This window comes from Narcine bancroftii, chromosome 5 (assembly GCF_036971445.1).
Source record: "Narcine bancroftii isolate sNarBan1 chromosome 5, sNarBan1.hap1, whole genome shotgun sequence".
Lineage (NCBI taxonomy): Eukaryota > Metazoa > Chordata > Chondrichthyes > Torpediniformes > Narcinidae > Narcine > Narcine bancroftii.
In genome coordinates this window covers 177,800,517-177,828,477 of record NC_091473.1, presented here as the reverse complement: position 1 = coordinate 177,828,477, position 27,961 = coordinate 177,800,517, and the positions used below count along the sequence as shown (strand labels likewise).

The following is a 27,961-nucleotide window of genomic DNA, read 5'->3' as shown; positions in this document are numbered from 1 at the left end:
AGATATAAATCAGGTATTAGATAAAACAAAAAGCAACATATCAAAAAATCCAGAGATCTTTCTTCTAAGTAATACAAAAAGTAAAGAATTAGGCCTCAAACTGGATGAAGCGCAAAAACTATTTATTATGATAGCCTTAGCTTAAGCAAAAAAATGTATAATGTCAACTTGGAAATCAGAAGAGAGCCTGAGAATACAGCAATGGTACATAAAAATGAATAAATGTACTCCATTGGAAAAAATAACATATAATTTAAAAAATAAAGTCACATTATTTGAACAAATTTGGGAACCGTACATGGAACATAACAGAGAGGGCCTAACGCAGACCTCCAACCCCTAAAATGATAGAATGAGAAGAAGACGAAATGAACTGACCCAGTGTGTAAAAGTAGATGACACAATTTTCTTGTTTATTTTCATTGTGTGATGACATTGTTTAATGCATTTATTGTATTGTATATGTTGAATGTTTAATGGGTAGAGAGGGGGGTGGGAAGGAGGGAGGGAAGGGAGGGGGGGAAAAGGGGAGAAAATGACACTGTGTATATTCAAGAGGGAAATGTTTGTGTGTATTTTGGTTAATATGGTTCATTGTGAAAAATTTAAAAATTATAAAAAAACACGTTCAGTTACAGAATTAGAGGAATTATTCAAGCTCTTTGCCAGTTGTTGGGCTGTGTGAATGACATACATAACAATTGGCATTTAAATATGCAGGCTGATAATGGTTCTCTGTATCGTTGCAAAGTAGATCTACACTTAAAGACAAAACACTTGCATAAGCACAGTACTGTCTAAATGAAAATATTGGTAAAAAATGATTATAATCAATGGCCCCGGGAGCTGAGAGTCTCCTAAACAGTTTTATAGCTCATTTACAGATGGTATTAAGTGATGAATAGTCACATCACAAATGTGAAAGAGCAGTACTTGCCATTTTGCAACACAAGATTAAACTTCTTTATTTTCCATGGAGCGTTATTTTTTTTTTAATGGCAATTGTCTTGTATCAAACCTAAAGCACTTCAGTGGGCGGTGAAAACTGCACTGTGGATTATTGGTATTCAATTACCCACCCCTGAGAACATCTATCAGGAACACTGTCTGGGCAGGATGAAGCGTATCATCAAGGATGCACCTCATCCAAACTTGGGACTTTTTACTCTTCCCCCATCCGGTAGGTGCTACAGGAGCCTTCGCTTGCGAACCAGCAGCCTTAACAAGAGCTTCATTTCCCGAGGCTGTGACCCTGCTGAACTTTAAAACCCAGCGCTGAGTGGTACTGCACTTACATTGTACTGCCAGTACTTCTATAATTGTTACTTGCTTGTTTTTATTTGCACGTAGTTATTTGTATATAGCACTATTTTTTTAAACTCCTGGTTGGAAGCTAATTTGTTCGTATTTTGGCTTTGTATTTTACTTGGCTCGATAGGCCCTTTCAAGCAAGGAAAATGCCTGATTGTAAAGGCAGAGATTCCGCCCTTACGTCCAGAGACTTACCTTCTTGAAGGCGCCATAGCCGGCTCCAAGGTGCCGACTGCAATCCCTCTTGGGAAGGAGAATCAGTGGAGCGCTGCACTTCACCGCCTCACATGAATGTACAGCTGCTGTACTTAGGGCCGGGCTGATGACACCGTCAGCCCACGACCCATCTCCCCACTCACCTCTCTCCCTCCATGACCCCCTCAAGGCAGGGGCGGTCAGCAGGAGCCAACAGGTCAGGGGTGGCAGGCGGGGTTCATCAAGAGCAGCCAGTGCGGGCTGTGACAGCTCTGTGCGACTCGAAACATGGCAGAGCAATGGCTGTCTTCCCTACCCATAATCCCCATGCAGTTGGAACTGTTCTGAGAAAAACAGAGCGGGTCCAGCTGCGTGGGGAATTATGGGTAGGGAAGACGGCCATTGCTCTGCCGTGTATTTATGACGGTATGGCACCAGTCGCCCCGCCTCTGTCGATGCCGGAGGGAGTTACGAGGCGCCGCTCGACATGAATGCGATGCAGGAGCAGCCTTTACAGGCTGTTCCATGATAGGTAAATTTTATGTTTTCCTTCCGCGCATGTAAGCCGGTCTCCATGAAAGGATCTAATGACAATAAAGTTGAATCTAATCCAGTCTAAATGGAGAATTTTAATGTTTTTTTTTGCCTCAGACCTTCTTCTATTCAGTCACATTTGTGGTTTTAATTTGTTTTCCAATGATCTGTGCTGGTTGGGTAAACTGGGGCCACCAATCTTCAAGAGATCTCATCCAAACGTGAGACCTGCAGGAGGTGAAGGCAGATATTTTACTTTATGTGCATGTACATCTGATTTCAGAAAACGGAATTATACCTGGACTTGTCCCATTGGACACTCCTGGATAGCGATCCACTGAGTGCTCCAGCGCACAAAGTGCACTGATGTTAAAACTCTGGTAAGAAGGACCTCTTGTGGATGACTTTGAGTTTTCAGATCCTGAATTGATTGTTATTCTCTCTTCAGAATTGCAGCAGGAGCTCTGCGAACAGTCTCTGTAGTTGTTTCCAATGTGATTGAAAGAATTTGCTGTCCAGTCTTTTAGAGACAAAGGAAATTCACAAACACTATTTATTGTTGCACTGGAAGGATCCCGTGGATGAGAAACTCTACATGAGGCTCTGGGTCCTGAAGGAGACAATTTTTGAACAAAATGGCAATTGGTCTCGACAAGCTCCTGGTTGAACTTGCAACCATTAGGTTTTGAATGGTCTTCAGTTTTGTGAGAGCAAGGGCTGTAATCACTGCAAATGCCATTTGTCTTTACACAGCATACTTTGCAAGATAATTGGCCAGAGTTATCCAACACAGGATAGGAACATAATATGTCTGACTCATCTGATTCACATGGTATTTTAAGCAATTTTGCATCAGGTAGTTGTTCCGAGTTTCCGGGTAAACCTTTGAAAACAGTTGGAACCGGAGGTTGTAAAGACTTTAAGTCCTTGGGATCCAGGGATGGAGACTGAATCTCTGTATTTTCCTGTGGACTTAAGGCCTGTTGCTTTAGCTTGCACACAGCATCTTCTGTCTCCTCAGGAGTGTTGTGCACATTATGGCATTGAAGGTCAGACTCAAGACTCTCTAGCATTGAGTAAACCTGTAAAATACAGACAGAGCACAATGGTTAGCGCAATTGGTTTGAATCCAGCACTGTCCTTCGCATGGATTTCTCCTTCTTCCAAAAACATATGGGGGCTTGTAGAGTAATTCATGTATCTACCTCATGGGCTGGAAGGGCCTGTTACCGTGCTCTATGTCTCCAATTAAAACTTTAATTACAAAAAAATTAAAATAAAACTTAAAAATGAACTTTCCCTCAAAGCAATGGATATCAATTGAACAACTTCAGACTGCATTCTTGACTTCAGCAGGTAAAGACCAATCTACTTGGAATATTGTATCCAACTTTGGCAAAATCAAGTCAAAGTTCAACAGCACAGAAACAAGCTTTCACCCAACTTGTCCAAGCTAGTCCCACTTGTCTACATTTTCCCCCTATCCATAGAACCATAAAACATTACAGCAGAGAAAACAGGCCCTTCAGCCTTCCAGTCTGTGCCAAACCATTATTGCGCCTAGTCCTACTGACCTGCACCCAGTCCATAATCATCCATCCCTGTCCCATCCATGTATCTGTCCAAATTTTTTTAAGTGTTAAAATTGAAATCGTATTCACCACTTCAGCTTCCAGCTCGTTCCACACCCCCACCACTCTCTGTGTGAAGAAATTCCCCCCCCCCCCGCCCCCCCATGTTCCTCTTGTTATGCGCCTCAACCAGCAGCATAAACAGATGGGTTAAGTTTAACACAAAATTTATTATCAAATTAACAATAATAGAATTACCTAAATAAACTTAACTCCCCCCCCCCCAACATATGCCTTTATTGAAACTTTACATTAACAACAGATATTTATAAGGTGTATGTAGGGGAAAAAACCCCAGATCATTACGATCCAAGCTCAAAATGCCCCAAAAGAAAACTCCCAAAACAAAACCTTAAGTTCGTCAGTGAAAAAGGAGCAGCTCGTAGACAGAGTCTGGTCTCCAGGCTGGGGATTCTTAGTTTGGATGCACACTGGTCTTTTAGTTGCACATGGAGACAGATGGCCGTGATCCCTGTAGACATTCAACTTTCCTGAGTTTCAAATGTGCAACAACCAGCTTTGCTATCTTCACATGGGAATTTTCACCCAGTAACCTCCTAGTCACTACACAAGGTTCATGCCTCCAAAGCCCATTTTAGGGTTAACAAATGACCTTCTGTCACACAAGCCTTCCCCTCTAAACTCCCTGTCTTGGGTCATCAAGTGACTCCTGTCACACAAAGTCCTCCTTTTGGAGGGGGACTAGGGAAGCCACATACACACCCTTTATGGGTATCAGAGAGGTGCAAACTGATGTCAGGACAACAGCACTGGCCCCTACAGACAAAGTAGCTCAGTCTCCTTTCTCCCACTGAAGCTACTGGGTGAGCACACACACACCGACCTACTGTCTGACGGTCCTGACTAACCGACCAACCTGTTCAAAACTCAGCGCGCTGCGCTCTTCAACTGCCCCAGCACATGCCTTCAGCTCTCTCAATTGGTGGAGAGAGGTTGACTACAGCGGGCACGCTCTCTGCAAGCCCACTGACTTCCAGCACTTGGCTCTCACGTTTCTGACAGCTGTCAGTTTTCCCAGTGCTGCTTCAATGCTTCACAGCAGTGCATGATCCTCTCTGTCCCGCCATAGGTTCAGTCCTATCCCTGGTCCAAAAATAAAACTGTCCAGGGTCCACAGCACCTCCTAAACTTCTCCTCTTTCACTTGAATCCATGTCCTCAGGCTTGTATCATACCTAATCTCAGTGGAAAATGCCGAGATGCATTTACCCTCTCTAGACCCAGCATAATTTGGATACCTCCAAAACAGTCAACATTTTTATTTAAATCTTCCATGTCAGCCACCATTAAAGTTGAAAACCTTTTATCTCACAAGGACTCAGTAGGTTTATGAACAAGATCAATGAAATATTACAGAATAATGATCCCATTGCTTTGCTCCGCCCTCTACTGACAGTACTCTATCAGTCGGCACACTGATCCCATTGCCCCGCACTCTCCCGACAGCCCCGTGTTGATCCCCACACTGATCCGACTGTGTTTTGACAATTTATAATTTTTTTGACTTACACAAGGAGCACAACCCCATTGTAAGTTGAAGACTACCTGTATTGCAAAGATTAACATAAACTGTTAGTGTAGTGGTTACCACAACACTATTACGGTGCCAGTGTCCTTGATTTGAATCTGGCACTGTCTTGTAAGGAGTTTATCCGTTCTCCCCATGTCTGTTTCTCCCACTCCTTCAAAATTTTCTGGGCTTGCTGGGTAATTGGTGCATTTGAGTGGCATGAGTTTGAGGGCTAGAAGGGCCTGTTAATGTGCTGTATGTCTAAATTTAAATTTAAAACTTAAAAACATTCAGCCCAATAACATTCAGCTTGACTGTACTTGCTGTCATTTAGAAGAATGAGAGGGGATCTTATAAAAGCATAGATGAAAGGCATGGATAAGATAAAGGTATGCAAGTTGTTTCTATTGGTGGGGGAGACCAGAACTAGGGACATAGCCACAAGATTCAGGGTAGTAAATTTAGGGGAGTGATGAGGAGAAACTGCTTTTCCCACAGGGTGGTGGATCTGTGGAGTTCGCTGCCCATTGAAGGTGACCTCAGTAAATATATTTAAAACAAGGTTGGATAGATTTCTACATAGTCGGGGAATTAAAGGATATGGGGAAAAGGCAGGTAGGTGGAGATGAGCCTATCATCAGATCAGCCATGATCTCATTAACGGCGGAGCAGGTCTGACGGCCTGGATGGCTGACTCCTGCTTCCATTTCTTATGTTCTTATAAACACTTGTTGGTAATTACTTCCCACGCAAGTGGTAGTCATAATTTAATACGATTGTCTGGGCTCTATATTCTTATATTTGTCTTTTCATTCAACAGCTGACATAATGTATTAAATTTTAACATGGATAATGATCAACTCTGGTGCTTTAAACTTGGGACCTTCCATGAATCAAGAGACCAAAGAATGGGATTACAATTCTAACCTCATTTAAATTATTTCTCCCCAACTCCCCCCCCCGCCCCCCCCTGCCCACCCACCCCACCAGAAACGGTCTGTTTCTGCCACATTTGGAAACCTTTCCAAATCGTCAAAGGCTTTTTAAAATTTACCTCTTTCATCTTCGGTCTCTTCTTTTTGATACAAAGACAGGCAATTACAGCAAATCTAACTGCAAGACTGATAGGAAGCAGACCACCTTTTAGATCCAGATGCAGCTGACAAATTTTGTATGCTGTCTTCTCCAGATTTATACTGTTCTTTGTTTGATTTTCTTCTTCCAGTTCTCCCAACATGATATCTTTCTGTTTAACACAAAGATGGTGCAATGGTTCAGCAAATTTATAAACATGTAATTATTAAAAGTTTGTGGTTATTAATACAAGATGTTAAGAATAAATAAAAATCTCTTTATTTCAGAGTTGAACAGATTTAAGGCACATTTGAGTAAGGCAACCTCTAGAACAGGGGTGTCAAACTCAAATTCACGGAGGGCCAAAATTAAAAACTTGGACTAAGTCGAGGGGCGAACTAAATATTTATTGAAAATTTTCAACAACATCTGCATGTTTTCTCTTCTTTCAATATATGTAATGTTAAACTTTTTCTTATTAAAATAAATGTTTAATAATAGTTTTGGATAAACTCTTTCCAAAGCATTAACAAATGAGAAATAAAATATTCAATAAATAATATTTCTCTATAGAGGATTTGTCAAATGTTGCTAGTGTGCTGTCGAATAGTAAAATCTGAGGGCTATTGAGAATGTGGGAGAATAACATGATTCCTGAAACAATCAAATGGGTGACTGATTGTGGGCATGAACTCTAGCAGGGTTATTTATCATGCCCTTTTTCCATTGGTATAGATATCCCTTGATTTACACACTTTTCAAGTTTTATGCCTAATGAGCTTGTATCCAGGTGCAGGACCATTTTTAACCAGGAATATATTTATCACTGTGACATGAAACTATTGGAAGATCGTTTTATCCTGAGATTAAAGTTCATAATCCTTACTCAGGCCTGTGTGCAGGAGGGCGGGGTTTGCGGGCGATCGGGTTGGACAACGACAGTGCGGGGGCATCGGCTATCGCTGCAGGGCGGCATCTCGGCGGATCAGCAGCCCCGTCACCGTGAGTCGCGGGTCGGCCTGCGGCAGGGAGGGGGAGTGGGCAACGGTCCTGGCGAGGTCAGGCTCGAGGCCTCTGGTTCCGGGTGCTGGGAAGCGGCCTTGGCTTCCCCTGACACCAGCCAGGCCCCAAAACCAGAGTCCACGGTGAGACCCTGCAACGTAAACAGAGGAGGTGGGGGCGATTAGCGGGCTGACGCCAATGCATTCTGGGATTTGTAGTATTAGCTGTGCATGTGCTATACTGGCGCGGCGGCCAGCAGGCCACCTCTAATACATTTTTGAAATGATCTTGTGGGCCAAATATAATTTGACCCGTGGGCCAGAGTTTGACATGTGTGCTCTAGAAGAACACCACTTAAATCATGGACATTACGAGTATGATTCAGCGATGTATGAATAATTTCCAGTGGGCCTGCACGATGTATACAAAGGTACTGCTGAATGACTATAGACCAGCCATTCTCAACTTTATTTCAGCTATGGTCCCCTTTGGACTCTGATCAAAGTTTATGACCCCCTTCCCTGTGAAGCAGACAACTTTAGTTGGTTTCCTCCGGACTTCTACTGACTACATAAAAAATATTTTATGATTTCAGTCCGTGGCCTCCTTAAATGTTCTGTGGCTCCCAGGTGGGTGTGTACGGTCTTTTATGAGAATGGGCGTTACTGACAGAAGGAAACAAAAAAGTTTAAGAGACAGATTAAAGCAGCCACTTTCAACAGGGGGGAGCGCAACACATTGAAGTAAAGCCCTTGTTTTCTTTTCACCTCTCTAACTTGATTTTTATTTGTCATTGGTAGAAGTACAGAAGAATCCAAAACTTAACTGCTTCACGGGGAAGGGGGCCCATAAAGTTTGAGCAGAGTCCTGGGGTTGGGGGAAAGCATTAGCCAAAAAAAGCTTGTCAATGTCTTAACACTCAAAAGCTCTGCTGAGACCATCATAGAGGTCAAATGAAGAGGGTAGTCTGTAAACTCATTATCAGCTAATTTGACCAGGTCATACCAGTCTTTTTGTGTTGATTGATCTAATCAATAAACCTAATCAAGACATATATTTTCACATTAGCACGGTTTTAATTCTCCCAGTCAGGTTTCTAGCCGTTGAATAAATACAAAGAGGCCCCTGTAGATGGCAGAGAGGATAAGGAATTACCCCTAGAAAAAGGACAAAATATAGACAAGAGCCCTTTGCTTTGGCCTTTCAAGTGGAAACCTTTGCCTTGAGGGTGGCGGCAGGAGCGGATCTTAACTTGTGGGCTCACCTTTCAGGCTGCTTGCAGCGTTGCTTGGTCCACCTGAAAGGGCCTGTTCAACCAGAGGCGCCTTGGAGCGCCCTCTGGAGACCATGGAGGATGGCCGACTGGAGCCGTAGCTCTGCCCACTGACGTGATGTCAATTGAAGTGCGTCGAAGCAGAAGAGCACAGGATTATGGCGGACCCAGAGCAGGCAAGAGAAATACATATCACATTCAGTGTTCAGTCTGAGATACACCAAATCCTCGGTAAGGCCATTAATGTCGCTTTAATGTCGCTTAGCACCTTTCACTCCGTGCTGGAACTCATAGAACCTCACATAAGGCCTCAGACAACAAACTGGCAGCAGCCATTGGAACCTGGACTGGGATTCGCTGATTATCGATCCATCAATACCATCTTTGGAATAGATGTCAGCACTTTGTGTATGGTGGTGCAGCTGGTGACTGGCGCTTTGAGGAAGGTCCTTGGTAAGCATTTCATCTCCCTGCCAAGAGGAACACGTCTCCAGGAGACAATTGATGGCTTTGCGGAAAGGGGCTACCCAATGTCTGCTGGTGCCATTAATGGGTCACATATCTCCATTATTGTGCCCATCATGGACACTGCGGCCTACTAAAATTACAAAAGGTGGCATTCAGTTGTTGGCCACAAGTTCTGGTGAGTTTAAGCCACGGATGTTTGTCACCTCACATGTCTCCATGTCAATAATTACTCTGTTTTCCATGTTACAGCTTCACAGATGTGTTTTAGGGTTGGCCTGGCTGCACACATGATACACGAGTGCTTTCCAACTCTCTCCCGTACAGAAAGGCAGAAGACCAGGCCGGATACCTCTTCCCACATGTGACATGACGTGGACCCTTCAAAGCTCCTCGTGCTGATGTTATTCTCGCTTCTAATGTCAACAGGCAAGTGGTTGTTGTATTTTTAGGCCACAATGGTGAGCAGTGATCCAAAGGAACACTGGAAGGTCCCACGACGCACAGGCCTGCAGCGTGGAGACCAGTGTGGACCCAGATTGGTGAACTAGCTACATATCTGCATTCTTGTGAACACAGGTGTCCTCAGATGTGAATGGAGTGGAGGTCCCAGTGCATCTTGTGGGCTTGCGGTGTACCCCCTCAGAACCTGGCTGATGAAGGGGGTTCACACAGCACGGAGTACTGGATCCAGAGCAGCGAAGATGTAACAAAGCCCCGAGTTCCGCAAGGATAGTGGTGGAACATGCATTTGGTTATCTAACAGGCTGTCCAAGCGTCTTGATATTTCTGCTGCTTTTGTTCCAGATGTTGTGTTTGCCTGTTGTGTTCTGCACAATATATGTGAGCTTAACAAGGATAACTTTTTGCCAGAGTGGACGTTTGTTCAAACAGATCCCCCTGCACCCAATAGCCAAGATTGCAATGATCAGCAGGGCCCATGGACTGCGATTATGCCCATCATGTATGGGGGAGGGGGGGTCTCAGGGGTTGCCGCTGTCACTGGGGTATGTCCCTCCCACCCACCTGCTCCCACATCCACCACCTGCTCCCACCACCACCCCCACTCCCTCAAATGCTGTGACACGAGCCTGCTGTCTGGCGCTTTATCTGTTGCTGTAATCTCGAGAAGGAAACAGTGTGATTGGAATGAAACGCAAGAGACTTTTCGGCCTGTTGGAACTTTAGACACTTGTTTGGTTTCATAAATATTCAAGGTAGATATTAATGTGACATAACAATTCAACCTATTCCACTAACTCACTCTAAACCACTGAATGGACCAAACACAGTGCAAATCCATTCAATGCACAAAACCACTGAATGGATACAAACCCAGTTCACAAAACTAACACCACAACCCAGCCCCGCAATATCGCACTGGTGAGTGCGTTAATCCTTTAAACAGTGCACAGCACGTTGCGCAAATCAGTGTTTCATTCCAAGAATGACGAACATTAATAACAAAGTGGCGAGTGAGTTGGGCAGCATTAACGTTACTCCCTCCCGTGGTGATGTCAGACACACACATCATTCCAGAATTGAGAGGAATGAGGTGGAGGGGGTGGGGAGGGAAGAACTGGTAATTGACCCTGCCATCTCACTCCTCTCCCTGTTTTCCTGGGGCTCCTTAGCTGGGTCACTACTTGGGCTTCACTATGGATGTGACCACGTGCTGAAAGTGCACTGGCCAGGCCTTCAAATGTAGGACCATCCCTCACTGTCCCAGTGAGCTCCCTTTCCTGGGCTTCTAGAGACAAATGGTCAAGAAACCATCTGGTCTCTGCATCTCCCCAATTTGAACCCATAATGTCCACTGATAATGTAAGCCTCAAATCTACTGCAAAATGAGACCGTACCTGCAATGCCCTGCATGCACATTAACGGGTGTATCAAAATTCGTGCTAATGCATCTGATGTCGTCATCAACGTATCCTTAAGCAGCCACTTACAGCCTGGCTGCATTTAGATGCATTGGGGGAGCTCGGCTCTCTGCCGATCATCCCTCCCAGAGGAGGGTTGGTGTCAGCGCCTCGGAGGTGCTCTCAGAGCATTCAGGTGAGTACGTCGTTGGCCGCATGGGGGAAGATTATGCGGCTTTACACAGGGGTGTTCAGGCCACCTGAAAGGGCCTTATGAAATGGAAATCAGAAGAATTGCTGCTTAATACAGTAAATGTTCATATTGGAGATAGAATAATGAACATCAACTGATTGTAAATGACTTAGGATACAGGCCCATGAAAGGATGTAGCGTACAAGTTAAGGGTTTTATGTTGGAAGCATCATGGTCCCAACCATCTGGAATGTGCCTCATAAATGAACCAAAAAATAAGTTGGAAAGGACAAGCTGGTGATCTCCCAAAACCTGAACGCGAATGGGCTTTACCCAGCTTTCCTACATGCTCACTTGAAGTCAAACAACCGCACAGGCAAAGAAAAAATAGTGATTAATGCGAGGAATCAAACTGCCCTCAAATTAGATACAAAGCGATTAGTTTTGTTGGATAGAATCATAATAAAATAAGAACTGAAAGCCCAAGTGAAGTCATCTTGCTTGCTGTTGGACAAAGCTGATACCTAAAGGTGTGCACCTCATGAACTGTCTTTTTTTGTTCAATGTCAGGAATGTATATTAACAGGGCAGTAAACTACAGTTGTAAATATTCTGTCAATGCTGATGCAATAAAATACTAAGATTCAATTTATTGTCATGTAATAAAAAGTGTCATATTACATGTAAGGCAGACAGATCAGCAGAAATTCCCTCAAGTGCCTCTTCCATTCAGAGAAAGAGAAGCAAAAGAGGGTCCCCTCAGAGTCACCGAGTGTCCGTGGATTGGCCTCCAGTGCCCCTGAGGCCCCACAGAGTCCAGTTTAAACCACTGGCAACCCGAGCTCCAGATCCAAACCTCCATCGTGATCAGGAACCTTTCAGAGCCTTTGGCTCCCCATCGTATCCCAGTTCCGATACCTGTACCCTCCAGCCAGTTTCGAGACAGTCTCCAGCATTCCGCAGCCCAACGTGAGATTCCCGACAGCAGACCTTCAGCAACTCATATCCTCCATGGGCTCCTTGCCTCGAGTTGCCAGCAGCCTGTCCCATGCATGTGACTTTCAGCCTCTGAGCCCTCACTGGTCCACTGCCTTGGTCACCATCCTGTGGGTCGTCTCCTCTACTTCTCCTTCTCAAACTAGGGGTGGGTGGTCTCCCTGTTTTCTGGTGCCCTGCACCAGTCCTCCTCTCCCCTAGAGTCTGCTGCCGATCAAAGGCACTGCCATCTTGGGCGGAGACCCCACGGTCATGGCATTTTAACTAAGATTACCTTTGGCTCCTTTAACAGGTTGTTCAAAGCTGTGTGAAACTGACTGGGCGGTTGGACATCCTCGCTCTCTGTGGTCCGCACCAGCGACAGTGTAAATCATACCGGACATCCACTCTACTGCACGTCCAACCACAGGGACTGCTGCATTCAGGTACTTGCAGTCTAAAAAGGCGCCTAGTGTGGACGACCACACAGGCAGTAATTATGCTGTTTTTTTCCACGATTTTCCTGACACTAGTTTTAAAAAACATAATTTTAGATCTTATAGTAAATTATTAAGTGTTTTCTTACCAGAAATGCTGGTTGTCTGCTTTCATCCATTGCTTTCATACCAGTCATAATTTCACCAAGAACCTGAAATAAAATTAAAATTGTGAGCTTTCCTATACATTTTTTAATGCTTTCAGAATTAAAGACAAAGCAGATAGATAAAGGAATTGTGATTTTAATAATATGGTACATTGGATTATATTTTGTAATAAAAAATGGGGGAAAGGACTGGCATTTAGGGCAGCAGTTAGTGTAATGGTTAGAGCCAGCGACCTGGGTTCGAATCTGGCGCTCTCTGTAAGGAGTTTGTACGTTCTTCTCATGACGTGTGTGGGTTTTCCCCTGGGTACTCCTTCCACCCTCCAAAATGTATGGGGTTGGAGGTTAATTTGGGTGTAATTAGGCGGTATGGTTTAAATGAGGGGACTCAGCTTCTACCGTGCTGTAAATAAAATTTAAATTTAAAATATTGTGAGCGGAGGCTCATAATCTCATCAAATGATTACACGTGGGGTTGTGTCAGTGAATTCTTTTTGGGAAGGAAAGTCCTCTTCATCGGGTTCTCATTAGGAGCTGGTGAGTGGAATGAGCTGGCAATTAGAAGTTGAGGAAGAGGGCATTAATGGAAGAAAACCTTTACACTTACTGTCGTGGAATAGTTCAATTTCACTGCCCCTGTACTTTTTAATCATTTAGCAATGTGTGGTCAGGATAGGATCAGGTTTATTATTGTTTTTCAGCAGTATGGTGTAGAATAAGATGTCAAATTACTATAAAATTACAATTATATAAATACAACATTTAAAAAAATAAATAACTAGTGCAAAAAAGAGAACAAATGAGGTCCATTATTTCATTGTCTGAACAGAAATCTGATGGCGAGGGAAAGAAGCTGTTTTTTGTAATGTTGAGTGTGCATCTTCAGGCTCCCCTCCTCCTTCCTGACGGTAGCAGTGAGAAGAGGGCATGGCCTGGGGGCGGGGGGGGAGGTACTTGAGGGTCCTTGATCTGCTTTCTTGGGCCACTGCCTCTTTCAGATGTCCTTAATGGCCATGATGGCGGTGGCTGTTTCAAACTCTCTGTTCTTGTCCTGCGCATTGGCACCGCCATAACAGTGATGCAACTGGTCAGAATTCCCTTCACGGTGATTCACGGCAATTCACAATACATCATGGTTTCACAGAATGTTTATATTGACCATCATGCAGCAATCCTATAAGTTTTCAAACTGCAGCGCAAAAACTCACAACAGATCTGCAGGATGCAATCATATGCTGTTCTCAATAGGGCCCATGGTCCCCTGGGGGCCACAACACATTCAAATAAAAGCTTGTTTTCTTTTCACCTCACATAACATAAAAACTTTATGTTTTTTAAGTCGTTGGTAGGATGGAAGAATCCAAAACTTGACTGTTTCGCAGGGCAGGGCGCCCATAAACTTGGAGTAGTGTTCTTGGTGGGGGGGGGGTCATAGCCATAAAAAGGTCGAGAATGGCTGCGAGAGTTTCATCTGAAAAACATGACGGTTGTAATGGCATCACTGCTGCTGGCCCCGGGATAATGGAGACACAGCGCTGCTCCGAAGGGTTCCACTGCCCAGCCCTAATGTCGGCTGCTCCGTACAGGCTTGAACTGGCTTATTAAAGGAGCTGACTGTGTTTTATTTTAAAATTCTGCATCTGTGGGATCTTTGGCCAAGATGGAGGGGCCCACGCCTGGTAACGGCCACGTGGGGTTGAAGACTCTGTGTGAGCATTGCACCAGCACAGGGTGCTAGAAATGGGGAGAAACTCTCCCTGTTGAGAAGGAGAAGCAAAGGAGAAGACCCTACAGAAGACAGAAGACCCGTGAGGTGCTAAGCAGCTGAGGGACTCACACGGGCTGTAGGCGACTTGCAGTTGTGGGACCCGCATGGGCTGCCGGAGACAAGCTCATGGGAATCAGGAATTGGAACGGGGATTCGAGGGTGCAGAGGGGAAGAAGGGCTCCCGAAGGGTCTCGGGCGCTGAAGGCTTCTTGATCGTGTCAGAGGCTTGAATCAGGTTTAATTGCTAATGAATTGAGCAGGAGTCTGTGTGGTTGCAGAAGCCGTGGGAGTGTTGAAGGGACCATGGACACCCAGAGACTGAAGGGACTCTCTTTTGCTTCTCTTTCTCTTCACTGTAAGGGGCGCCGGGCGACTCTCACAGTGAGTCTTTGTCTGCCCTACAGAAGTTTCGTGTAACATTACGATCTGTTCTTTCATATGACAATAAAGGAATCCTGAATCTCTGTTGAATTAAAATTCTAGAAATACTCAACTGGTAAAACACCAAAGAGGCTGAGTGTTTGCAGCATTTTCTGCTTTTGTTTCAGAATCCCAGCATCTTCAGACTTTTCAATTTTAATTTATTGTGAATTAGTTGGTTTGCTCTTTTATTTCTTTCGCTGTTTTTTTCTAACACGTCAAATTCAAAAAGATGCTCAAAGGTAGTCACATTATTCAGAATGAGACCTCAGCCAAGACTACCTAAGATTACATTAATTTAATAATCGAATATATCATACTTGTGAATCTTGTGGGGGCGGAGGGGCGTCATCTCCTGCACCTGGTTCTCCCATTGTGGCCTTCTTTACCTCGAAGAGACTGGATGCAGACTGGGAGATTGTTTTGCCCAGTACTCTGTTTGCAGCATCGGGAATCTCCCAGTGGCCAACCATTTTCGATTCCACGCCCCCCTCCTGCGCTGACATGCATTAATACTGACTTCTCCAGTTTTCGTTGGGCCACTCCCGTCTCCTTCTCTTCCTCATCCCTCTGTCTCCTCGCCTTCAGATCTCCACCCCCTTCCCTCTTCATTCAGAGAGCTCCCCCCATCACGTCAGCTTTTTTTCTCTTCTGCCCTCTTCCCTGTAGCTCTGTGCTCCTCCCACTGTCCCTGCTCTCCCCATTTAATTCAGGTCTTTGCTCATACCTTGATGAAAGGCCGAGGGCCGAAACGATGGCTCCGCACCTTTATCTTTGCTACATACAGAATGTTATGTGACCTGCTGAGTTTCTCCAGTATTTTGGTGTCAACTATAACCACTGCATCTGCAGACTTTCTTGTTTAAGATACAGGAAACACTTACTATTCCAAAACTAAATGTGTCAACTTTTTCAGACAGCCATCTGTGTCGTACAAACTCATCTGGTAGGTAGGCGAGGGGTCCCTGTAAGGTTTTGGTCATTAGTGTGGTATGGCTGTTGAGCTGATCAGCATCTGTGCTGAGAGGTCCAATCTTCACCAGCCCAAAGTCTCCTAATTTTGGTGTAAAATATTCATCCAGCAGAATATTTGAACTGAAAGAATAAGATATTTTAAAATACATTAAATTAGTTTAATCAGAGCTTCAAACTTGCAGTAAATATGTTTATATTCCTGAGATTTTTTCATATTTCACAACTACAATAGCCATTAAATATTGAACATCATTAAAAGTCTTCTGCAAACTTTCTAGTGCATAATGAAAATTAACAAGTAGGTTTTTTTTTTTAATTTTGGAAATCTCATTTCTGGGTTCAAAATTCCATAAATCTGGATGTGTGACATAAAGATCACATTATCTTGATTTCAAGAGCATCATTTTCAACCTAAAGTCTGCACATTTGCTGAGATACTGCACATTTCAGCACGGTATGCAGTGCCCTCCAAATGCAGCCATTCAAACATGGCCATGCGGGCTACAGCACATTTAAGTAGAAATTCAAGATCCCTTTATTAACCTTTTTTTAAATTTTTCATGTAATTTTACATGAAACTGCTTTTAGTCTGCCGTAAGGTTCACAATCACCAGAAATTGTCTGGCGCCCCTTACAGTCAGAGAAAGAGAAGCAAAACAGTGTCCTCTCAGAGTCACCGAGTATCCATGGATTCGCCTCCAGCGCTCCCGCGGCCTCCGCAGCCACTCAGACTTCGGTTCAAACCATCGGCAACCCAAGCTCCAGACCCGAACCCCGACAGGATCAGGAAGTCTTCAGCGCTCTTGCCACCCTCACACATCCTGGTTCCGATACCTGGCACCTGTACAGCCAGATTCCAGCATTCTGCACCCTGGTGTGAGTCCTTTGACCGCAGTCAGCAGTACCTGTAGCCTGTGCATGTTCCTCGCCTCGAGTCACCAACAGTCTGCTGCCTGTGTGTTTTTTTTTTAGCTGCAGAGCCCCTCACTGGTCTGTTGTCATGGCCACTGACCTGCAGAATTGTTTCCTCTGCTTTTCCTTCTCAATTGGAGGGCGTTCTCCACATTCTCTGGTGCCTTGTGCCAGTCCTCTGGAGTCTGCAAGGCTATGGCTAAACACGGTGGCTGCCACCTTGGACCCAGACACCACAGTTGTAGGATGTTAAAATTTAAATGAGTTGTATGGAGCAACTGGCATTTGGACTAGGTGGTAGAATCCTGCGGTGGAGTTCCAAGTTTCCTTTTCCCGCTCTCCATGGGTCAGTGCTGCGAAAAGCTTTGTTTTCTTTTCACCTCATGTAACATAAATATTTTTTATATTTTTTATGTAGTCAGTAGGAGAGAAATACAGAAGAAACCAAACCTTGACTGCTTCACAGGGAAGGGGGAGCAGAGTCTGAAGGAGGCCATAGTCAAAGAAAAATGGTTGGCCCAGAGACTGGGATTTGGACATTGCAAATCCATCAGTCAGCTGGATACTTTATTCCTAAAGCAGTTACATTTCTTCAAGTAATGCAAAATTGGTGGTAAAAGAAGACTAGGGAGCGGGGCAGGGGGTGAGGTGTCTACATGAAGCAGATTTGGGGATACAATGGTGGCATTTCCACCCTTGCAATTGCCAGGCAGATAGGTCATTCATTCAGCCAGTGTGAACATTAAGCAGAAATGAGAAGGACGAACAAATTGACCACAGCATTGTGGCCCAGGGAGCCACTCAAGTTTGGGAATCAAGGATAATAAATGTTGTTTTCTTCAAGTGACAGATTGTCAAGTCAAGTTTATTGTCATCTGAATGCACGGGTACAACCCAACTAAACAGCGTTCTCGGGTCCTTGGTGCAAAACACGCAGGCACACAACCAGACATAACACACATATAGACAAACAACACCTATACAGGACAACTATTTCATCGATCTATAAATACATATTGTTTCGCTACCCATGGGAAGAAGCTGTTCCTCAGCCTAGTCATGATTGCTCTGGTACTCCTTTATCTCTTTCCCAGTGGAAGATGCTGTGTATGGGGTGGAAGGGGTTCTCAAATGATTTTTCATGCCCTCTTCGAACAACAATTCCGGCAGATCATGTCAAGGGGTGGGGGTGGGGAGGAAAGGGAAACCCCAATGATCCTCTCAGCCACTCTTATGGTCCTGTGGATTGACCTCCAGTCCATTTCTCTCCGGCAACTGTACCCCATTGTGATGCAGCCGGCCAGGGCACTCTCGATGGAGCTGGTAGCCCTGCCCCCTTCAGTCTTCTCAGAAGTGCAGTCACTGTTGTGCCTTCCTGACAAGTGGGAGGATGTTGTGTATCCATGTAGGACCATCTCCTTCATCTTGTCCACGTTGAGACTCAGGTTGTAGACTCTGCTTCAATTTACTTGGCACTGGTACCAGCATTGGGAAAAGAGTGAAGTTTTCCAGTGGGACAAGCTTGACTTGAATCAGGATGGAATCAAGCTCTGAACAAATAAGATAATCAAGGTCGAAGATATAACTTTAAACTAAATAGGAGGGGAATTTAGAAAGTCAAAGTGAAAGAAAGCACAAGAGCAAGGAAAAAAAAACTAGTACCACAAAACTGAAAGGTTGGTGGTATTTGGAACAGAATAGGACAGGTAGAAATGATTCAACCATTACAGAGTCAAGAACGCTGAGTGATCAAGATTGGGAATTAAGTGTTTTGGATAGTATTAGAAGAGATCAGCAAAATGGAAAATGAAGAGGAATAGCCTGCATTTGAAAAAAAAAGCAGTGGAGAGAAAGGATGTCAGCAAGTAAAGTCAAGTAGAAGCAATTAGGAAAGGAAGGGATTGATGGAAAATTCCACACAAATAGCAGTGGTAATTTAGAGCTTAGTCCAAATCGTGGGGACTGAAAAATAATGAGTTTGTTAAAGTTTTCTTGATCGGTGTCGATAAACCAATAAGGGAACAGGCGATGGACAGATCCAGAAAAGTTCAATTAATTAACGCATAGGACTTCTGGGAAAACAATCAGAATGTGATAGAATTTGATTTTAATATTATGAGTGATTTGATTCAATCTGAAACTAAAAACAAAACTACAATGTTAAGAGGTTAGGAAATCAGATTAAAAGCTTTGAAAATGCGCTGATATCCAACTAAGCAGTAACCAGCATAACACTGGTATGTATTCTGCACTGCATCTTCCAATCCCATGATTTTCTCAACAATGCACACCCAGAGAACATTGTAGCACAGAAATAGGCTATTTGGCCCTTCTAGCCCGTGCCAAACTATTATTCTGCTAGTCCCATTGACCTGCACTCAGTCTATAGCCCTGCATATCCCTCCATCCATGTACTGGTCCAAATTTTTCTTAAATTTTAAAATTGAACTTACATTCACCAGATGACAGCTTTTCCACACACCCACCACTCTCTGTGTGAAGAATGTCCCCCTAATGTTCCCCCTAAACTTTTCCCTTTTCACCCTTAACCCATGTCCTCCAGTTTGCATCTCACCTAACCTCAGTGGAAAAATTCAACCTCCATTTATTTTGTCTATACCCTTCATAATTTTAAATACCTTTATCAAATCTCCCTTTATTCTTCTGTGCTCCAGGGAATAAAGACCAAACTTGTTTTTCCCTGTAATTCAGTTCTTCAAGTCAGGGTAACATCCTAGTAAATTTTCTCTGCACTCTTTCAACATTATTGATGTCTTTCCTATAGTTAGGTGACCAAAACTGTACACAAATACTCTAAATTTGTCCTCACCAAAGTCTTTCACAACTTTCCCATAACATTACCAACTCCTATACTCAATGCTTTGATTTATGAAGACCAGTATGCCAAAAGCTCTTTTTACAACCCTATCTGCCTGTAACACCACTTTTAGGAAATAATGAATTTGTATTCCCAGATCCCTCTGTTCTACCACACTTTCAGTGCCCGACCATTTACCATGTACGTCCTTTCTCAGTTTGTCCTTCCAAAATGCAACACCTCACACTTGTCTGGATTAAGTTCCATCTGCCATTTTTCAGGACATTTTCCCAGCAGGTCCAGATCCTTGTGTAGGCTTTGAAAGCTTTGGTCGCTGTCTACAACACCTCCAAATCTTGTGTCATCTGCAACTTGCTGATCTAATTGCCACATTATCATGCACATCATTGATATAGATGACAAACAACAGTGGTCCCAGCATCAATTCCTGAAGCACACCACAAGTCACAGGCCTCCTGCCTGAGAAGCAATCATCCATCACCACTCTCTGGTTTCTCCCATAGAGCCAATGTTGAATCCAGTTTACTACCTCACCATGAATACTGAGCACCTGAACCTTCCTGACTAACCTTCCAATTGGGGCCTTGTCAAAGTCAAACTATACCTCAAAATTTCACCTTTGATGGTCTTCCTCTTACCGAACACATCCTTGTCAGAAAACAACGTTCAAATCCATGCATTCTAGATCCTTTCTCATTTCCTCAAAATTGGCCTTTCTCTAGTTTAGAATCTCAACCCGAGCCCAGACTGATCCTTCTATAAAATTAACTTGAAACTAATGGTATTCTGATCACTGGACCCAAAATGTTCCCCTTCACATACTTCTATCACCTCTCCCGTCTCATTCCCTAAATGGAGATCCAGTATTCCACCTCTCAAGTTGGTATCTCTATATATTGATTTCGAAAATTTTCCCAAATGCATTTGACAAACTTCAAGCCATTCAACCTTTTTACAGTATGGGAGTCTCAGTCAATACTTGGAATGTTAAAATCTCCTACTATCACAACTTTATATTTCTTGCAGATGTCTGCTATCTCTTTACAGATTTTCTCCTCCAATTCTCGTTGACTATTGGGCAGTCTATAATACAACCCCATGAGTGTGGTCATTCCTTTCCCGTTCCTCAGCTCCACCCAAAGTCTCAGTAGACAAGCCCTCTGGTCTGTCCTGCCTCAACTCAGTGTGATATTTGCCCTGATGAGCAATGCCACTCCTACCCATTTCATCCCCTCACTCTATTGCATCTGAAACAATGGAAGCTCAGATTATTGAGCCCCTCCTGCAACCAAGTTTCACTAATGGCCACAATGTCATAATTCCACGTGGCAATCCACACTTTAAGCTCGTCTGCCTTTCTTATAATACTTTTTGCATTGAAATAGATACACCTTAGAACATTGCCACCACCTACAACCCTTTGATTTCTGATATTAAGGGCAATTTTCCTCCTCCACTCCCCCTTCTACTCTGGTTCTAATCCCCCTCAAAATCTAGTTGGAACTCCCTCAGAGCAGCTCTAGCAAACCTTCCTGCAAAGAAATTAGTCCCGGTCCAATTCAGATGCAAACTGTTCTGTCAGAATAGGTCCCACCTTCCTTTGTAGAGAGCCCAATGATCCAGAAACCTGAAGCCCTCCCTTCTACACCATCTCTTTAACAGGCTCCCATTCAGCTATGTCCTTTTATGCCAGGACTTGAGACCAATCCCTCCACGTTCCAACCTGCTGCGGTGGGAACATGAGTGATGAGAAGCCAACGTGTACAACTGCTCCTCCACCTGCTTGCTGCCATGCCCAGAACTTGTGTCCTGGTGTTAAAGCCTGTCTTCTCACCTGCATACTGCCATGCCCATGAACACAGCACAGAAAAATTGCCTCATGGGTGGGACCCAAGCAGCAGGCTGAGGGGGGCTTAGGGATAGGTAGGCTGGGGTAAGGGAAGTAGCCACTCAGTACTAGTCTGCCCTAGTCCTAACAATCTCTCTCATCTCCTTGATCTGGAGGTGAAGGAAGCTGCCAACTCCCTCCTCTCCCCATCAATCTAATTGATTACAGAACTCTCCAGCCCTGATGTTGTTTTAGAGAAATCTCCATTATTTTACAAATGGTCAAGAACAATAAAACTTGGACGCACTGCACTGTGAACCTTGACTGATTTTACGACACACGGATGGTTTCGGCCCAAACTCAGAGGATCAAAAGTTTGCAGATGACACAAAGATTGGATGTGCCCTGAATAGCAAGGACGGCTTTCAAAGCTTGCAGAGGGATCTGAACCAGCTGGGAAAATGGGCTGCAAAATGGCAGATGGAATTTAATGCAGACAAGTGTGTGGTGTTGCATTTAGGAAGGATAAACCAAGGTAGGACATACACGATGAATGGTAGGGCTCTGAGTGATCTGGAAATACTGATACATAATTCCCCGAAAGTGGCATCAGAGGCAGATAGAGTTGTAAAGAGAGGTTTTGGCATATAAGCCTTCATAAATCAAAATATTAAGTATAGAAGCTGGGATGTTACAGTAAAGTTATACAAAACATTGGTGAGGCCAAATTTGGAGCATTGTGTGTGGTTTTGTTCACCGAACTACAGGAGAGATATCAATAAATTTGAAAGAGCGGAGAGAAAATTTACTAGGATATGGCCGGGACGAGGAACTGAGTCACAGGGAAAGGTTAAATAGGTAAGGACTTTATCCTCTAGAGCGTAGAAGAATGAGGGGAGATTTGATAGAGGTATTTAAAATTATGACGAGTATAAATAGAGTAAATAGTTTGAAACATATCACGGGTGTAGGTTAATTCGGTGTAAATTGGCAACACGGACTTGTGGGCCGAAATGGCCTATATGAATGTATGTAGACTTTTTCCACTGAGGGTAGGTGAGATAAAAACCAGAGGACACGGGTTAAGGGTGAAAGGGGAGAAATTTGGGGGGGAACATTAGGGAGAATTTCTGCACACAGAGGGTGGTGAGAGTATGGAATAAGCTGCCAGCTGAAGTGGTGAATGTGGGCTCAATTTTTTACATTAAATAAAAAATTGGGTAGGTATATGAATGGGAGAGGTTTGGAAGGATATGGACTGGGTGCAGATCATGAGAGTAGGTAGAATAATAGTCTGGCACAGACTAGAAGGGCCAAAGGGCCTGTTTTCTGTGTTGTAATGTTTTATGGTGGTAACTCTTCACATTCACAAAGATTTCTGAAACCGCAATCTGTATGTTCATCCATGATTCATGGTGATAAATGTGCTACATGGCAGCGATGACACTTTCTAATCTGTTGTCAAATATTAGGATCTGAGTGGAGCACTCAGCTGCGCTATGTTTAATGTTACTAGCACGGGAAGTCTGCCCTTTACTTTTTCCATTAGGTAAAGGTTTGGTTAACCAAGTTCAGGGAGAATAACAGATTTACCTTTTGATATTTCCATGTATTAGAGGCACCTCACACTGATGCAAGTATTGAATTGCCCTTGCTGTTCCAACTGCAATTTTCAAACGGGTTTTCCATAAAATCGCATCCACAGGATTCTGAAACAGAGGAGATGTTAGCTTGGAAATTTAATTTAAAGTGGAAAATGATGATCGGAGACATGCTTCACTGGCCATTCCTGGGCAACACACCCCGGTGCCAAGTCGTAAGTTTATTTTATCACAAAATACCAAGTACCTCTAACATTCATAGAGTGGTGTGAAGAGAACAATGTGTAGAGTATAAAATTATAATGGAAAGAAAGATCAATTAGCACCTAGTAAGGGCTGCATGATAGCAGAGGGCTTCATTCAAGAGCCCACGGGGCGTGGGGTAGAAACTGCCTTTAAGCCCATTGGTCATGGTTTCACACACTAAAGCTGGTGTCATATCCCATCATCCATTCACTCAGCTGATGATGTCTTCAACGTACCTGGCATTCATTAATTACTGTCAAAACTTGGATCAATAAGGTCATGAGTTTTAATTTGATTCTTTAGAAAATAAAATGACATTTTAATTAAAAAAAAACAATATTAGAGTTTCAGAATAGTAACAGGCCATTCTGGCCCTCCAGCCCCTGCTGCCCAATTACATCCGTGTAAATGATTAGTCGACTAAACCCAAACATCTTTGGAATGTGGGAGAAAACCAGATCATCTAGAGAAATCTCAGGTGCAAATGGGGAGAATGTGCAAGAGCCTGACAGACACCAATTTATCCCTGTACCATGAATAAATCAGCTGTCATTTCCCCATAGGGGAGCGCATTTCAAAGCTTATTTTTTTCATCTAACAATATGCTCAGGGCAACTTGGATTCATTAATATTCTACCAAAATAAAAATATTTTTCTCTGCAAATAGTTGCCAAGACTCTGAAGCATTGCTCATTTGCAATCTAGATGAAAATCCAAATGAACATTGAGGATGTTCTTTCTGGGAGGTGATTGTTGTCAGAAGGAATTATTGTTCAGTCACTGGCAATATTCCATTTTATTCATTTTCATGAAAAAAAAAGCAGCTGCTCACCTTGCACTGAAGCTTGTTCTCAAGGGAACCATTGGACATAAAGTGATAAATGAGGCAGTAAGAATAATTTTCAGCGCAGTAGCCTTCCAGAGCCATAATGTTAGGGTGTCGATATCTGAGGAACAAAAGGAAAAATCAAGTTTAAATACGTTAATATTTGTACCACTGCAGAAGCAAATTACACTCTCCACATCTGTGCAAAGTACTTTCTACATGGAACATATAATTTTGAGTAGTTGAAAAAAAGTTGAAGAATAGTTTCAACTAAGGAAGGTTCTTGGATTGGAAAATAGCAAACACAACTCCTTTTTCAAAAAGGGTTAAGAAACAAAAAGCATTTATTCAAAGTACTTGAAAATGTTATACTGGGACAAACATTTATTAATTGGATTAAAGCCCTGTATATAATGGACCAAAAACTCTTCTTCTTTGGCTTGGCTTCGCGGACGAAGATTTATGGAGGGGGTAAAAAGTCCACGTCAGCTGCAGGCTCGTTTGTGGCTGACAAGTCCGATGTGGGACAGGCAGACACGGTTGCAGCGGTTGCAGGGGAAAATTGGTTGGTTGGGGTTGGGTGTTGGGTTTTTCCTCCTTTGCCTTTTGTCAGTGAGGTGGGCTCTGCGGTCTTCTTCAAAGGAGGTTGCTGCCCGCCAAACTGTGAGGCGCCAAGATGCACGGTTTGAGGCGTTATCAGCCCACTGGCGGTGGTCAATGTGGCAGGCACCAAGAGATTTCTTTAGGCAGTCCTTGTACCTTTTCTTTGGTGCACCTCTGTCACGGTGGCCAGTGGAGAGCTCGCCATATAGGTGGTAACAAATGGACAAATCTCTGACTTTTTTCAATTAACTAGATCTAGAAAACAAAGGTGTCCACTGTCGCCAGCCTTATTTATTTTAGCAATAGAACCATTGGTAGAAATGATGAGATCTGATCTTGATATTAAAGGCTTTAGAGTTGGTAGAGAGGAACACAAGATTAGTCTATTTGCAGATGATATTATTTGTCAGAACCGGAAAGTTCGTTACGTAAATTATATTAAAAGAATATGGAATAGTACTTGGATACAAAGTAAATTGTGATAAAAGTGATATTATGCTGCTTACTGTGGGTGATTTATACACAGTGTAAAAGGGATACTTAATTTAAATGGCCACTCAATGGAATAAAATACTTTGGGATACAGATAGACAATAATTTAAAAAATTAAATTGAATTATAACCCCTTGCTTAATAAAATTGATGAAGATTTTTTTTTAATGGATGAACTTACCTATAACTATTGGGAAGAGTTAATTGTATAAAAATGAATATTTTTCCTAGGTTTCAATATCTTTTGCATACATTATCTATATTTATTACATAGAGATATTTTTTCAAGAACTAAATAAATATGTAAGAAAGTTTCTTTGGAAGGGCAAAATGTCATCTCATTAAAAAAATTAACTTGTAAATTTGAATTGGGAGGTTTACAACTTCCAAATTTAAAAAAATATTATAAAGCAGCACAAATGAGGTTTCTCTCTTCCTTCTTTGAAGAGGCAGAGAAGCCAGTGTGGATTAAGATAGAAATAGATAAAATAGGAGAAACAATGCCTGAAGATTTTATATATAAATGGAGTGAGGTTAATAAATTGGAGACAGAGATACTCCATTGTTGAAACATTTAATATACAGAATATGGTAAATGTTGAAACAGGAATGAGGAATTATGAGATACCTAAAATGCCATTGACTCAAAATAGATTTATTCTTTTTACAATGAACAATCGACTTTTTAATACTTGGTCAAGGAAGGGAGTTAGGAGAATAGTGGATTGGTTTTAAGGGAGAAGCTTAATGTCATTTGATCAATTGAAAAATAAATATGGGGTACAAAATAATACAATATTTTGTTATTATCAAATAAAGGCGCATTTGCGGGATAAATTGGGTCCAACAATTTTATTACCTGAAAGGAGTGAAATAGAAAGTTTGATTTGTAATAAATTATTAAGAAGTTTATTTCAGCTATTTATGCATTATTGCAAAAGGCGGTACAAAAACAACAAATCCACAGATCTAGACAAAGGTGGGAAACTGATTTAAATGTTAGTATTGGGGAGAAAAATTGGTTGAAATTGTGTCATGACGGCATGACAAATTGGTTCAATATAACTTATTACATCAATTATATTTTACCCCTCAGAAATTAAATAGACTGAAATCATATTTATCAAATAAATGTTTGAGGTGTAATCAAGACTTACACTCCACATGGCCATGTTTGAAATCGAGACCTTTTTGAACGGAATTAGGACGGGTTACCAAAGTTCAATTTCCTCAAGATCCAATGCTTTTCTTATTGCATTAGCAGTTGCAAGAAAATATATAGCAGTGACACGGAAAATGGATTTGTATTTGGGAATGGACAGATGGCATGCTGAAATATATAGTTGCATACCTCTTGAGAAAATTACATATAATCTAAGATGATATTTTCTTTAAAAATTTGGTGCCCATATTTACATATTATAGGTATTACATTATGAAAACTATCCCCTAAACCTCAAGAATCTTATCAATTCCTTGGAATTAATATATGTTCAATATTGTAAAGAAAAAAATTGATTGAATGTATTAACTTTAGTAACCAGATGCGTTTCATTTTTTTCCTTTTTCTCATATTTTTCTTTTTTTTCTCCTTTTTGGGGCTATTATGTTTTGGGGAGGGGAGGGAGGGGTTGGGGGATATAATACTTATGCATTACTGATTTGAGATGTATCAGGGATATTTTCTGTATCTAGATATTAATGCATGTATGAAAATTTAAATAAAATATTCAAGAAAAAGCAGAAAAGGTAAGGTTATAGGGAAAATATTACAAGTTATATTGAAGACAAAACAGCAGGGGTACTTCAAAAATACAAGATACAATTGTGTGCTTTTAAATTTAATTTACACATACAGCATAGTGCAGGCCCTTCTGGTCCAGCAACACATGCCACCCAAATACCCCAATTAACCTACAACCTCTGTACATTTTCTGAATGGAAAACCATGTTTGACCAATTTATTGGTGCACTAGTACGGTCCTTTGAAGAAGACCGCAGAGCCCACCTCACTGACAAAAGACAAAGGAGGAAAAACCCTACACCCCAACCCCAACCAATCAATTTTCCCCTGCAACCGTGTCTGCCTGTCCCGCATCTTTCCACAAACGAGCCTGCAGCTGACGTGGACATTTACCCCTCCATAAATCTTCGTCCGCGAAGCCAAGCCAAAGAAAAGAGTATTAAGTACAGTGGAAAAAATGGATTAACTGATTTCCAAAACACATTTGACCAAGGTCGTCGTGAAGGTGCAGGGGTTAATAGAGAGCAGTAGAGATAAGATTATTGGGTTGATAGGGAACAGAATGTTTTCTTTCTGGTTGGTAAGATGCAGCAAATGCCACATATCTTGTTGGAGCCTCAACCTATTTCAATTTACAGTAAATCATTTGAACAGAGGAATAAGTGCATCACAGCTTGGTAACTCTGTGTGGAGAGCCCTGCAAAAGGTAGTGGATACAGCCGAGGACATCACAGACAAAAGTCTCCCCACCGTCAAGAACTCTACATAGAACACTGCCATTGGAGAGCAACAGCCATCATCAAGGATCCACCCCAACCAGGACACGCTCCATTCTTGCTGCTGCCATCAGGAAAGAGGTATCGGTGCCACAAGACTCGCCCCACCGGGTTCAGGAACAGCTGCTCCCCCTCCACCATCAGACTCCTCCACAACAAACTCAATCAGGGACTCATTTAAGGACTCATTCTTTTCATTTACTATTGAATATTTTTTATGTATTGCCCTGTCAGTTTGTTTACATTTCTTTCTTTGTTAATATTTCTCTTTTTTGTAAACAT

General features: G+C 42.6%; 1 protein-coding gene across 4 annotated transcripts in view; it reads right to left on the bottom strand.

The window, feature by feature from the left end:
* LOC138764241 (interleukin-1 receptor-associated kinase 1-like) overlaps positions 1–27,961 on the bottom strand; it is an 85,035-nt gene that overhangs the window by 2,660 nt on the left and 54,414 nt on the right. For 3 of the 4 annotated variants that reach the window (XM_069939888.1, XM_069939887.1, XM_069939889.1), the window contains 6 exons: positions 24,071–24,185; positions 22,985–23,100; positions 15,722–15,932; positions 12,632–12,694; positions 6,256–6,447; positions 2,339–3,122 (listed from right to left, as the gene is read on the bottom strand). In XM_069939888.1, the coding sequence (XP_069795989.1) occupies positions 2,339–3,122; positions 6,256–6,447; positions 12,632–12,694; positions 15,722–15,932; positions 22,985–23,100; positions 24,071–24,185 (1,481 nt within the window). The remainder of the gene's footprint in view (positions 1–2,338; positions 3,123–6,255; positions 6,448–12,631; positions 12,695–15,721; positions 15,933–22,984; positions 23,101–24,070; positions 24,186–27,961) is intronic. The other variant, XM_069939890.1, reaches the window with a different exon arrangement.